This window comes from Lucilia sericata, unplaced genomic scaffold, assembly GCF_015586225.1.
Source record: "Lucilia sericata isolate MDLA Ls3-8-SP2 unplaced genomic scaffold, ASM1558622v1 Contig000312F_arrow, whole genome shotgun sequence".
Classification (NCBI taxonomy): Eukaryota; Metazoa; Arthropoda; class Insecta; order Diptera; family Calliphoridae; genus Lucilia; species Lucilia sericata.
The window spans coordinates 167,598-180,000 of NW_023994336.1; the positions used below are offsets into that span (position 1 = coordinate 167,598).

At 30.3% G+C, this 12,403-nt stretch overlaps 1 protein-coding gene across 3 annotated transcripts in view; it reads right to left on the reverse strand.

The window, feature by feature from the left end:
• Positions 1 to 2,570: 2,570 nt before the first annotated feature.
• LOC119603574 (trehalose-phosphate phosphatase B) overlaps positions 2,571 to 12,403 on the reverse strand; it is a 19,194-nt gene continuing 9,361 nt past the window's right edge. For 2 of the 3 annotated variants that reach the window (XM_037955622.1, XM_037955624.1), the window contains exons 2-4: positions 9,974 to 10,196; positions 3,136 to 3,757; positions 2,571 to 3,063 (exon numbers count right to left, since the gene is read on the reverse strand). In XM_037955622.1, coding sequence (XP_037811550.1) covers positions 2,929 to 3,063; positions 3,136 to 3,757; positions 9,974 to 10,196 — 980 coding nt within the window. In that variant the 3' untranslated portion in view covers positions 2,571 to 2,928. Of the gene's footprint in view, positions 3,064 to 3,135; positions 3,758 to 9,973; positions 10,197 to 10,413; positions 10,580 to 12,403 lie in introns of those variants that run through there. The other variant, XM_037955623.1, reaches the window with a different exon arrangement.

A 12,403-nucleotide genomic window follows, 5' to 3' on the forward strand; every position in this document is an offset into this window, starting at 1 on the left:
ATCTTTTCCCGGTCATTGGAGATGTCTCTTTGGAGTGCATGTGGTGTCTGTGGTTTAAAACCAAACTCGATGGAAGCGAATGCTAATAATAAGTCTGATGCATGGTTAAGTCTATATTTCGAGATAAGTTTAATGCTGTTGCCAAGACAACAGATACCTGGCAGAGTAGTAGTTTTACAGATGTATGGGGAATGCGGTCCTCACCCACCCATATACCTAGAGAGTGAGCCTATCGTATGTTTTTCTCTATAAATGTGTCGGATAAGTGAGAAGTGTGCTGATTCCAGTGTGATTTCATTGAATTGTCGAATTTGTCAGATTATGTTCAGGGTTTACTCTGTTCATAGAAGACTTAGCTCAGTGTGTTCTATGTTAGTAAGATCTTGTCTTTGATTTGATGGATTCCTATTTCGGTCTATCGATTAAGTCTCTAGGTGCCGTTGCCGAAAGAGGTCATCCCTTCTGCATGGTTGTAAACGAAATTTTGTAACGGGTCAGTAATGGTCAAGATATTAGATAGTTCGAGTACTTGAGCAAAGTGCTTGGACCGGCAGAATCATATACAGAATTTGCCACCTACGAAATGGCCAATCTGGTGTCGCTTTAAGGAAATTTTAAATTTGAGAATTCTGAAATTTTTTTTTTAATTTTCTGGTAACTAAGAAACCAAGTGATTTTTGATTTTTTTTATTTCATTTTACTCGCAATATTCACACATTAGTGAGCTTTCAAACTTTGCATATTTTTTAGCAATTGAATTCATTATTTTTTCACTTTTTTACAGTTTAAGTTTGATTACACATAAAATCTTAAGTTTAGATTTTTTTATTTGGATTAGTGGTTTAATTGAAATTATTGGGAATCTATTAAGGGAAAAAATTGGTTTGTGGCCTCTGCTTGTACGGGTTAGTTCTGAATTGTGGTACACAAAATGACCATTGTAGGAGAGTGTTTTATTATGTGTAACATAATCTTCTGTTGAATAAAAGTTGGGTGGATTCGACAAGATTCGCTCTATCGTTTAGTTTATTAGTTTTTTTGGTCTGTTTTCTATGTCAAGTAAGAAAATTAGCTGCAACTTTTTGACTTATCACGTTTTTTAATGAGTGTTCCAAATGAAAAAACGCACACTTTTTTCATTTGGTACAGTGAACCAGTACCAACAAAAAAACTTTTAACAGCCATACATGACACTATTCTGCTGAAGGATGAAGTCTATTGAGAATTGTTCAAATCGGCCCATTATTTTACCTAGCCCCCATACAAACGGACATCTAGAATATGGTTTTTAGCTCATAATTTTTTTAAAGACGCTAGTATCTCTACAAAAGTCGTTACAAATAAATTATATATAAGCCTAAATAACATTGTCCGTTTCCATAATGATCGGACCACATTTGACCCCACCCCCCATACAAAGTCCCTTCATAAAATGACTTAAATATCCATAATTCCCATATAAATACTAGTGTATCGATTATATTTAGCAAAAATAACTTTAATATAAACATAAATACCCCCACCAAATTTAATGAAGATTGGCCTATGTTTGACCCTAGTCCCCATATATGGCCTCTTTCAAAAAATAAATTGTACACCATTAAATTGCCTTAATATTTAGGAATTAACGTAGAATTTAACGTAAATGCTATAAAAATAAAAAATAAACCACGTTTTAAATATTAAAATACAAAAATAAAATAAAAAATAGTAATAGTTTCGGTGCATACTGACTGTAGGGTATAAGTCCAAATATCAATAAATATAACTTAAAATGTCTAAAACATGATATCGTTTTCAAAAAGTGTTCAAATCGAATGAAATACAAAAATTATAAACATATTACTACTATTAAATATATGAACAACCGAGGGTGACCGATACAACACTTTATGTCGCACCCTGTACGAAAGTGGCATGTCCCAAAAAAATTTTTTTTTAAAGACCATGTCCTTGGCTATAATTTCACTGAACATTTCTAATAGATCAGATCACTATTTATAAAGATAGAAATAAATATCCACCAGATTGACCATTTCTCCCACTGTGCTACGTGTAAAAAGCACAAGTGGTGGTAAAAGCACCACCATGAAAGGGGGCCTACCCGGCAGGTGTTCACTTACGTAAAGCAACTTATACCCTTCGTACGAAGGTGAAAAGTATAAAAATCTGTCTCTAATGGTTCAGTAACTGAATTATTTGCAAACTATACCGTCTAGGAAATACAATGCTTTGCTATTTATACCAGAACTTTTAATAAGTATTGCAAGCAATTTGAAACTTTCCCATTTCTAAAATTAAAATTATATATTTTTTTATTATCCCATTTGCCGACCATAATAATAAAAAAAAAACAAATGATAATAAAAAATTTCAAACATCAAAAATTTCCTTAGTATTCTGGAATAGAAATAAAAAATTAAATTTATTTCCCCGCTTCTTCTCTATTATAAATTCAGATGTTAATATTTAACACTGATTTCTGACAAATGATAACAAAGCTATTTAAACAATTAAATTCAAACAGAATTGTAAAATAATTACATCTTTTATTATAAAACTCTAAAGTATTGAGTTTTGAAATCATATATTATTTATTTCCATTAAAAAAAGGAACAGTTAATAATGAAATTTTCCATAATTTTACTAAAAAAATCTTGTACCATTAGAGCAAAAGGATATGATATAGTATTTGATATACATATTTGAAACAAAAAAAAAAAAAAAGAAGGAAAAGCATAAAATAATTATTTAAATGTTTACACTTAAAAGCTAGAAATTAAAAAATATTATAGGTATAAATGTAGGTGTGTGTGTGTTTGTGTGTAATATTTTATATAAAATATTTAAATAACAGTAATAATAACAATATTTAAACAATAAGATAAAAAAATAATAATAATAATCATAATAAAATTATTAAATAAATTAGACTCCATAGGTGTTAGAAATCCATTTCAAAAGATCACTAACCAAATCTTGACTGGAAAGGCGGAAATCGGCAAAAGTTTGAATTTCAGGATCTGTAGAAACTCTGAATGATTTGCCCAAACCTTGAAGTTTCTGTAAAGCAAAAAGCAAACAAAAACATGTTAATATTTAACTTTATCAAAAAATTTTGAAATTAATAATTACCTTCATGGCATCTTCATCGGTGGTATCATCACCAGCAAATATCACTTTAATTTCATCAGCCCAGTTATCCCCAAAAGTATGCTTTAAGATAAACATGGCAGCCTCACCCTTATTCCAGTTTACTGGTGGTTTAGCTTCAATGGCCTCATGTGCCTGATTGGCTCTAAAACCATAGGATTCAATAATTTTAATGGCCACTTGTTTTTGGGCTTCCTTAATATCCAGAGGAGTATCACGATAATGATAGGTAAGCGAAACTCTCTTATCCTCTACCCAAGCATTGTTTTTCTCAACATTTGCTCTCAATTCCTTAACAAGTTTGCCATAGTTCTCTTGAATTTCACTGGGTAATTTATAATCGTGTCTACTGCCATCGGCACTTTCGATTTCAATACCATGATTACCGGCATACATAATACCATTAATACCCACTCTACTTTGTACGTCCTTAATGCCTCTGCCGGATATGACGGCCAGGAAAATATTTGGATGTTTAGCGATTTTATTCAGGATAACTTCGGTGGCGACAGGCATAACAGTTTTATTGGGATTATCAGCAATGGGAGCCAAGGTTCCATCGTAATCGAAGAGCAGGGCCAGGGGTTTGTTTTTATTTAAGAAACTGTAGAGAATGATAGGAATTGTTTATATTTTTTGGTTAATTTTTGGGGTTTTCTTAATGATTTTGATGAAATGGATGATGAATGATTCTGTTTGGAAGCGGTGATATACATATCTATAATCTTGGTTTTTGCATCTTTTAATCACAAATGTTGTCTTCCACTAAAGGCTTTTTAAAGTTTATTCTAGTATAGTCTAATCTATAGTCTAGTCTAGTCTAGTCTAGTCTAGTCTAGTCTAGTCTAGTCTAGTCTAGTCTAGTCTAGTCTTGTCTTGTTTTGTCTAGCCTTGCCTTGCCTAGTCTAGTCTAGTCTAGTCTATAGTCTAGTCCTATAGTCTATAGTTTAGTCTAGTCTACAGTCTAGTCTATAGTATAGTCTAGTCCATAGTCTAGTTTATAGTCTAGTCTATAGTCGAATCTATAGGCAAATCTAAAGTCTAGTCTATAGTCTAGTCTATAGTCTAGTCTATAGTCTAGTCTATAGTCTAGTCTATAGTCTAGTCTATAGTCTAGTCTATAGTCTAGTCTATAGTCTAGTCTATAGTCTAGTCTATAGTCTAGTCTATAGTCTAGTCTATAGTCTAGTCTATAGTCTAGTCTATAGTCTAGTCTATAGTCTAGTCTATAGTCTAGTCTATAGTCTAGTCTATAGTCTAGTCTATAGTCTAGTCTATAGTCTAGTCTATAGTCTAGTCTATAGTCTAGTCTATAGTCTAGTCTATAGTCTAGTCTATAGTCTAGTCTATAGTCTAGTCTATAGTCTAGTCTATAGTCTAGTCTATAGTCTAGTCTATAGTCTAGTCTATAGTCTAGTCTATAGTCTAGTCTATAGTCTAGTCTATAGTCTAGTCTATAGTCTAGTCTATAGTCTAGTCTATAGTCTAGTCTATAGTCTAGTCTATAGTCAGTCTATAGTCTATAGTCTAGTCTATAGTCTAGTCTATAGTCTAGTCTATAGTCTAGTCTATAGTCTAGTCTATAGTCTAGTCTATAGTCTAGTCTATAGTCTAGTCTATAGTCTAGTCTATAGTCTAGTCTATAGTCTAGTCTATAGTCTAGTCTATAGTCTAGTCTATAGTCTAGTCTATAGTCTAGTCTATAGTATAGTCTATAGTCTAGTCTATAGTCTAGTCTATAGTCTAGTCTATAGTCTAGTCTATAGTCTAGTCTATAGTCTAGTCTATAGTCTAGTCTATAGTCTAGTCTATAGTCTAGTCTATAGTCTAGTCTATAGTTCTAGTCTAGTCTATAGTCTAGTCTATCTAGTCTATAGTCTAGTCTATAGTCTAGTCTATAGTCTAGTCTATAGTCTAGTCTATAGTCTAGTCTATAGTCTAGTCTAGTCTAGTCTATAGTCTAGTCTATAGTCTAGTCTATAGTCTAGTCTATAGTCTAGTCTATAGTCTAGTCTATAGTCTAGTCTATAGTCTAGTCTATAGTCTAGTCTATAGTCTAGTCTATAGTCTAGTCTATAGTCTAGTCTATAGTCTAGTCTATAGTCTAGTCTATAGTCTAGATCTATAGTCTAGTCTATAGTCTAGTCTATAGTCTAGTCATAGTCTAGTCTATAGTCTAGTCTATAGTCTAGTCTATGTCTAGTCTATAGTCTAGTCTATAGTCTAGTCTATTAGTCTAGTCTATAGTCTAGTCTATAGTCTAGTCTATAGTCTAGTCTATAGTCTAGTCTATAGTCTAGTCTATAGTCTAGTCTATAGTCTAGTCTATAGTCTAGTCTATAGTCTAGTCTATAGTCTAGTCTATAGTAGTCTATAGTTATAGTCTATAGTCTAGTCTATAGTCTAGTCTATAGTCTAGTCTATAGTCTAGTCTATAGTCTAGTCTATAGTCTAGTCTATAGTCTAGTCTATAGTCTAGTCTATAGTCTAGTCTATAGTCTAGTCTATAGTCTAGTCTATAGTCTAGTCTATAGTCTAGTCTATAGTCTAGCTATAGTCTAGTCTATAGTCTAGTCTATAGTCTATAGTGTAGTCTATAGTGTAGTCTATAGTGTAGTCTATAGTCTAGTCTATAGTCTAGTCTATAGTCTAGTCTATAGTCTAGTCTATAGTCTAGTCTATAGTCTAGTCTATAGTCTAGTCTATAGTCTAGTCTATAGTCTAGTCTATAGTCTAGTCTATAGTCTAGTCTATAGTCTAGTCTATAGTCTAGTCTATAGTCTAGTCTATAGTCTAGTCTATAGTCTAGTCTATAGTCTAGTCTATAGTCTAGTCTATAGTCTAGTCTATAGTCTAGTCTATAGTCTAGTCTATAGTCTAGTCTATAGTCTAGTCTATAGTCTAGTCTATAGTCTAGTCTATAGTCTAGTCTATAGTCTAGTCTATAGTCTAGTCTATAGTCTAGTCTATAGTCTAGTCTATAGTCTAGTCTATAGTCTAGTCTATAGTCTAGTCTATAGTCTAGTCTATAGTCCAGTCTATAGTCTAGTCTATAGTCTAGTCTATAGTCCAGTCTATAGTCTAGTCTATAGTCTAGTCTATAGTCTAGTCTATAGTCTAGTTTATAGTCTAGTCTATAGTCTAGTCTATAGTCTAGTCTATAGTCTAGTCTATAGTCTAGTCTATAGTCTAGTCTATAGTCTAGTCTATAGTCTAGTCTATAGTCTAGTCTATAGTCTAGTCTATAGTCTAGTCTATAGTCTAGTATATAGTCTGGTCTATAGTCTAGTCTATAGTCTAGTCTATAGTCTAGTCTATAGTCTAGTCTATAGTCTAGTCTATAGTCTAGTCTATAGTCTAGTCTATAGTCTAGTCTATAGTCTAGTCTATAGTCTAGTCTATAGTCTAGTCTATAGTCTAGTCTATAGTCTAGTCTATAGTCTAGTCTATAGTCTAGTCTATAGTCTAGTCTATAGTCTAGTCTATAGTCTAGCCTATAGTCTAGTCTATAGTCTAGTCTATAGTCTAGTCTATAGTGTAGTCTATTGTGGAGTCTATAGTCTAGTCTATAGTCCAGTCTATAGTCTAGTCTATAGTCTAGTCTATAGTCTAGTTTATAGTCTAGTCTATAGTCTAGTCTATAGTCTAGTCTATAGTCTAGTCTATAGTCTAGTCTATAGTCTAGTCTATAGTCTAGTCTATAGTCTAGTCTATAGTCTAGTCTATAGTCTAGTCTATAGTCTAGTCTATAGTCTAGTCTATAGTCTAGTCTATAGTCTAGTCTATAGTCTAGTCTATAGTCTAGTCTATAGTCTAGTCTATAGTCTAGTCTATAGTCTAGTCTATAGTCTAGTCTATAGTCTAGTCTATAGTCTAGTCTATAGTCTAGTCTATAGTCTAGTCTATAGTCTAGTCTATAGTCTAGCCTATAGTCTAGTCTATAGTCTAGTCTATAGTCTAGTCTATAGTCTAGTCTATAGTCTAGTCTATAGTCTAGTCTATAGTCTAGTCTATAGTCTAGCCTATAGTCTAGTCTATAGTCTAGTCTATAGTCTAGTCTATAGTCTAGTCTATAGTCGTCTATAGTATTGTCTATAGTCTAGTCGTATAGGTTAGTCTATTGGTAGTCTATAGTCTAGTCTATAGTCTAGTCTATAGTGTAGGTCTATAGTGTAGCTATAGTGTAGTCTATAGTGTAGTCTATAGTCTATTCTATAGTCTAGTCTATAGTATAGTCTATAGTCTTAGTCTATAGTCTAGATATAGTCTAGTCTATAGTCTAGTCTATAGTCTAGTCTATAGTCTAGTCTATAGTCTAGCTATAGTCTAGTCTATAGTCTAGTCTCTAGTTAGTCTCTAGTTAGTCTATAGTGTAGTCATAGTGTAGTCTATAGTCTAGTCTATACTCTAGTCTATAGTTAGTCTATAGTCTGTCTATAGTGTAGTCTATAGTATAGTCAAGTCTAGTCTATAGTCTAGTCTATAGTCTAGTCTATAGTCTAGTCTATAGTCTAGTCATAGTCTAGTCTATTATACTCTAGTCTATAGTCTAGTCTATACTCTATAGCTTAGTACACTACTGATTGAAACTTTTGAAGAATTGCAAAAGTGAGTATAATTTTGATAAGAATGTAATTGACTCTCTTGATTACAAAAACATTAAAGAGAGTCATGTTATTCAGAAGGTCAGGGATGTAGTGTTTCTATGTAAACAAAGATAAAACCCACTCACAAACAAATTGTTTATCTATCAAGTTAAAAATTGCAAAAAGAAAACTGTTTTAAGTTTCCCACAGGTGTATCAAAAAAAAAAAAAAAAATTCCACACTGATTGTATTATAGTTAGATGCATATAGTTTTATAAATAGAATGTTTTTATAAAAAAAAAAACATTCAATAAAAAATATATCAGGTATATTTGAGTTTTTTAATTTCCATAGAAAATATAACATATGAATCTATTTTTAAGTTAGCGGTAAAGGTACTTTTTTTAAAAAAGTACTTTTAAGGGGCCTTATATTTCATGTTTGCAAAAACAAAGAGAAATAAATTAAAAATATATGAAGTTTTCTTAAAAAATTGTTTTTAATGTCAAACTTTTGTGATAAATTATAGGTTTTTATATATAAAAAGACCGTCTGATTTTTTTCTATATTTTTATATAAAATCGTATAGATATTTTTCATTTGCCAAACACGAGACTCTACATAGTTTTTAGAGGTAGAGAATGTTTTTAATTCTAATGCTTTATATAAAGGGGGCCCGGCATTTTAGCAAACAGATGGCCTTGAAAAGAGAAAATTTTGTTTAAACAGATCATTGAACTAACTTAAACTAGTTTAGTTGTTTTTTTATTAAATTAATAAGTTAAATTTAAAATAATCTTAGAAATTTTTTCCTAAAATTTGAAAATTTTTAAAATACTTTCGGTATCAACAGAATTTATAAAATTAAAATTTAAGTTTTTTTAGAGAATAATTTCTTATAGTTTCTCATTACGAACTTAAAAATTTTGTTAAATTTCTTGAATTTTAACAAATTTTCAATTTAGCCTTAGAAAATTAGCTTTTTAAGCAATGTTCGAAAATTCGAAGTTATGTTCGAAAAAATTTTAAAGCTGTTAAAATGATCTTTCAAGTATGGAGATTAATATAAATATAATTTTGGTTTTATTTAAGAAGTATTTTTAATATATTTTTTTTTTTAATTTCGAACTTAAAAATTTTGAAATTTTGAAAATATTTTCAAAATTTTTATAAATTTTCAAGTATTTTCAATGTAGTTTTAGAATATAAGATTTTTAAGCAATGTTCGAAAATTCGAAGTTATATTCGAAAATTCGAAATTAAGTTCGAAAATATTTTAAAACTGTTAAAATGATGTATAAATCATAAGGGTTCTAACTAAAATAATTTCAATTTTATTTGAGAACAATTTTTTATAAATATAGTCTAATTTCGAACTTAAACATTTTAAATTTTTTTTATAAATTTTAAAGTATTTTCAATTAAGCTGCTGAAAATAAGCTTTTTAAGAAAATTTTTGATATGTTGGAAAACATTTTAAAGAGGATCCATAAAAGTATAGTTTTGGTTTTGTATGCCATCAATTTTTAACAATTTCTTATGACGAAAATATAAAATTTGAAAACAAATTTTAAAAATTTTAAGAATTTTACAGTATTTTTAAGTTTGAAAAGAAAATTTATAAATTTTATATTGTCCTCAATACAAAATGTTTTCATTTGGAAAACTGACCCAAATTAATTGTTTTCAAAATCACTCAACACTGATCGCTGCTACATGGTGATAAGGCAGAATTTTTTTTTTGCCAAAATGTCTAATATTTATATGATAAAAACAACAATAATTTATTTATTTTAATATATATATGTATATCCAATAAATTTTCTGCATGACAAAGTGAAATTTTTCTCAGAAAGTACAAAATACAAAATGGCCATTCCGTAAAGAAAAATGACCTAAATTTCAATTTCATATTTAGGTTATAAAAACTATAAAGATTTTATAGAAAATTTAACAAAATAAAAGCGCAAATAGATAAAAATCCACGTGTTGATAAAGTGTTGTTAAAATTTAGCAAAAAAAATTAAAAAAATAATAATAAAAACTTTTTTACAACAATCAATGAATGTAAATATTTACTTAAGTATTAGTTAACTAAGACTTGTTATCAGTTTTAGTTTATAATATTATCACTGTCATGATCATTTTCTTTTTTTTTGCAACAACGTAATAATGTATGTAATGAATCACATAATGAATTAATTACAAAGAATAATTGCTAAACTTAAACTTACCCGGGCAATTTCAATTCGAAATCCTCAAAGCTGTTGATAACAGGTGCAACACGTTTCTCAGGCATTGTGCTTAGATTTTTATGCAATAATAAAGCAGTAACAGGATTTAAAGTATTTTCTTTAAAAAGAGATCCTTGTACTAAAGATGAGGTAGTTCTTTGTGCTAAAACCAAATTTGACCACAAAGGCAGCAACAACAGTGATGATACTACACGTTTATTCACTATTTATCATCAGTTATTTAAAGATAATTAACAAACAATCAATCATAGGCAACGAGGTTGATGATAATGTTTGTTGTTATTGAGTTAACGGGATACAAAAAAAAAGAAAAATTAAATTTATTTATTAGTCCTTTTTTGTATTTTATAAACTTTGATTGTTAGTTAGTCTTAAGAGAAGATATACAAGCGGACGACTACACTCTCTAGGTGTTTTACTTGTTGCTTTTAAAACTGAAATGCTGCTCGATCGTTGGATTTTTTTATATTGAAACACAGATCGCGTTGTCTGTCTGTCTGTCACCTAGAACTACTAATGCGAATCACACTCAAATCACAAACAAAACAAAAAACAGTCAGTCGAATTATATAGAATGGGCGACGTTAACAGATAACAAGAGTTCTAAATCAACACTCACTACCACTACCCTCAGCAGACACACACACACGCGCACACTTTCAAATTGGACAACAACAAATACAAGTGATATTCGTAAGAACAAATAACGCCAGTGCGAATAAAAAAAATTATATCGCCAATACACTAACTAGAACCTATTGGATGGATAGATGGACACACAAAAATTTCTGGCAGGCACCTAGGCACTTCATTTTACAAGAGCAAAATACATAGATATGGCACGCCATACATACAAACAAGCATTCTAGTGATCGCAGAATTCACACACAAACACAACATTAAATACGTCAATAGCAGCAAGTGCTCTAAGGAAAAACACAACAAAAAAAGAAAAAAAAATAAATGTTCCGTTCAATTAATTGTTTTAACATGGTCTTTGGTCTCTGACTGATCTAACAATATATACCATATAGTACATTTTTTTCTTTTTTTTTTTTTTTGTTGATGATCATTAATCATACGTAATTCTTGCTGATCAGCATGCAATACATGTTTTCCAGAGATTATGGCAAGAAAACAAAAAGAACAAAACAAATGTAAACAAAAACGTAAAAGCTATGATTCAAATTAACATTTAGTAAAAGCCATCAATCGATCTATTGATCGTAAGTACTAAACATAAACATCTATACATAATATTCAATAATGCGTACATGTTTGTTTTTGTTAATTTTCAAGCTCAAGGTTGTTGAGAAAACATACAACTGATTGGAATAAATAGGGAACATATATACTATATAATACTAACTGAAGAAGCTGGCAATATGGAACCACCACACAGAGAGTGGCGCGCGTTCTATTGACACCTTCTGCTGGTATATATGTATGTAAATATACATATATACATAATTAAAAAAACAAACATATAGTTTTTTTTTATTATGTTTATTAATACATATGTATATATTTATTTAAAATTATTTATAGTATGTTAATGTGCTTTTATATACATTTTAATTTTGTTGACAACCGAAACTAAATTCTACCTCCTCACTAATTTCTACTAAAATTCACATCACGTTGAAATATATATGTTATTTTTTATATTAACTTTAGATAAAGTCGTAAAATCGCCAACAAAAGACAGTGTTTGGAAATCAACACAATCGCAGCAATATTAAGATAAATAAAATTAAGGCATATCGTACGTCCTGAGATTCTTATTAAAATAAATATGGTTTATAAAACACTGGAAAAAGGCCAGTTTAAAATGTAGAACAGAACTAGAATTGAACTAGAACTGAACTAGAATTGAACTAGAACTGAACTAGAACTGAACTAGAACTGAACTAGAACTGAACTAGAACTGAACTAGAACTGAACTAGAACTGAACTAGAACTGAACTAGAACTGAACTAGAACTGAACTAGAACTGAACTAGAACTGAACTACAACTGAACTAGAACTGAACTAGAACTGAACTAGAACTGAACTAGAACTGAACTAGAACTGAACTAGAACTGAACTAGAACTGAACTAGAACTGAACTAGAACTGAACTAGAACTGAACTAGAACTGAACTAGAACTGAACTAGAACTGAACTAGAATTGAACTAGAACTGAACTAGAACTGAACTAGAACTGAACTAGAACTGAACTAGAACTGAACTAGAACTGAACTAGAACTGAACTAGAACTGAACAAGAACTGAACTAGAACTGAACTAGAACTGAACAAGAACTGAACTAGAACTGAAATAGAACTGAACTAGAACTGAACTAGAACTGAACTAGAACTGAACTAGAACTGAACTAGAACTGAACTAGAACTGAACTAGAACTGAACTAG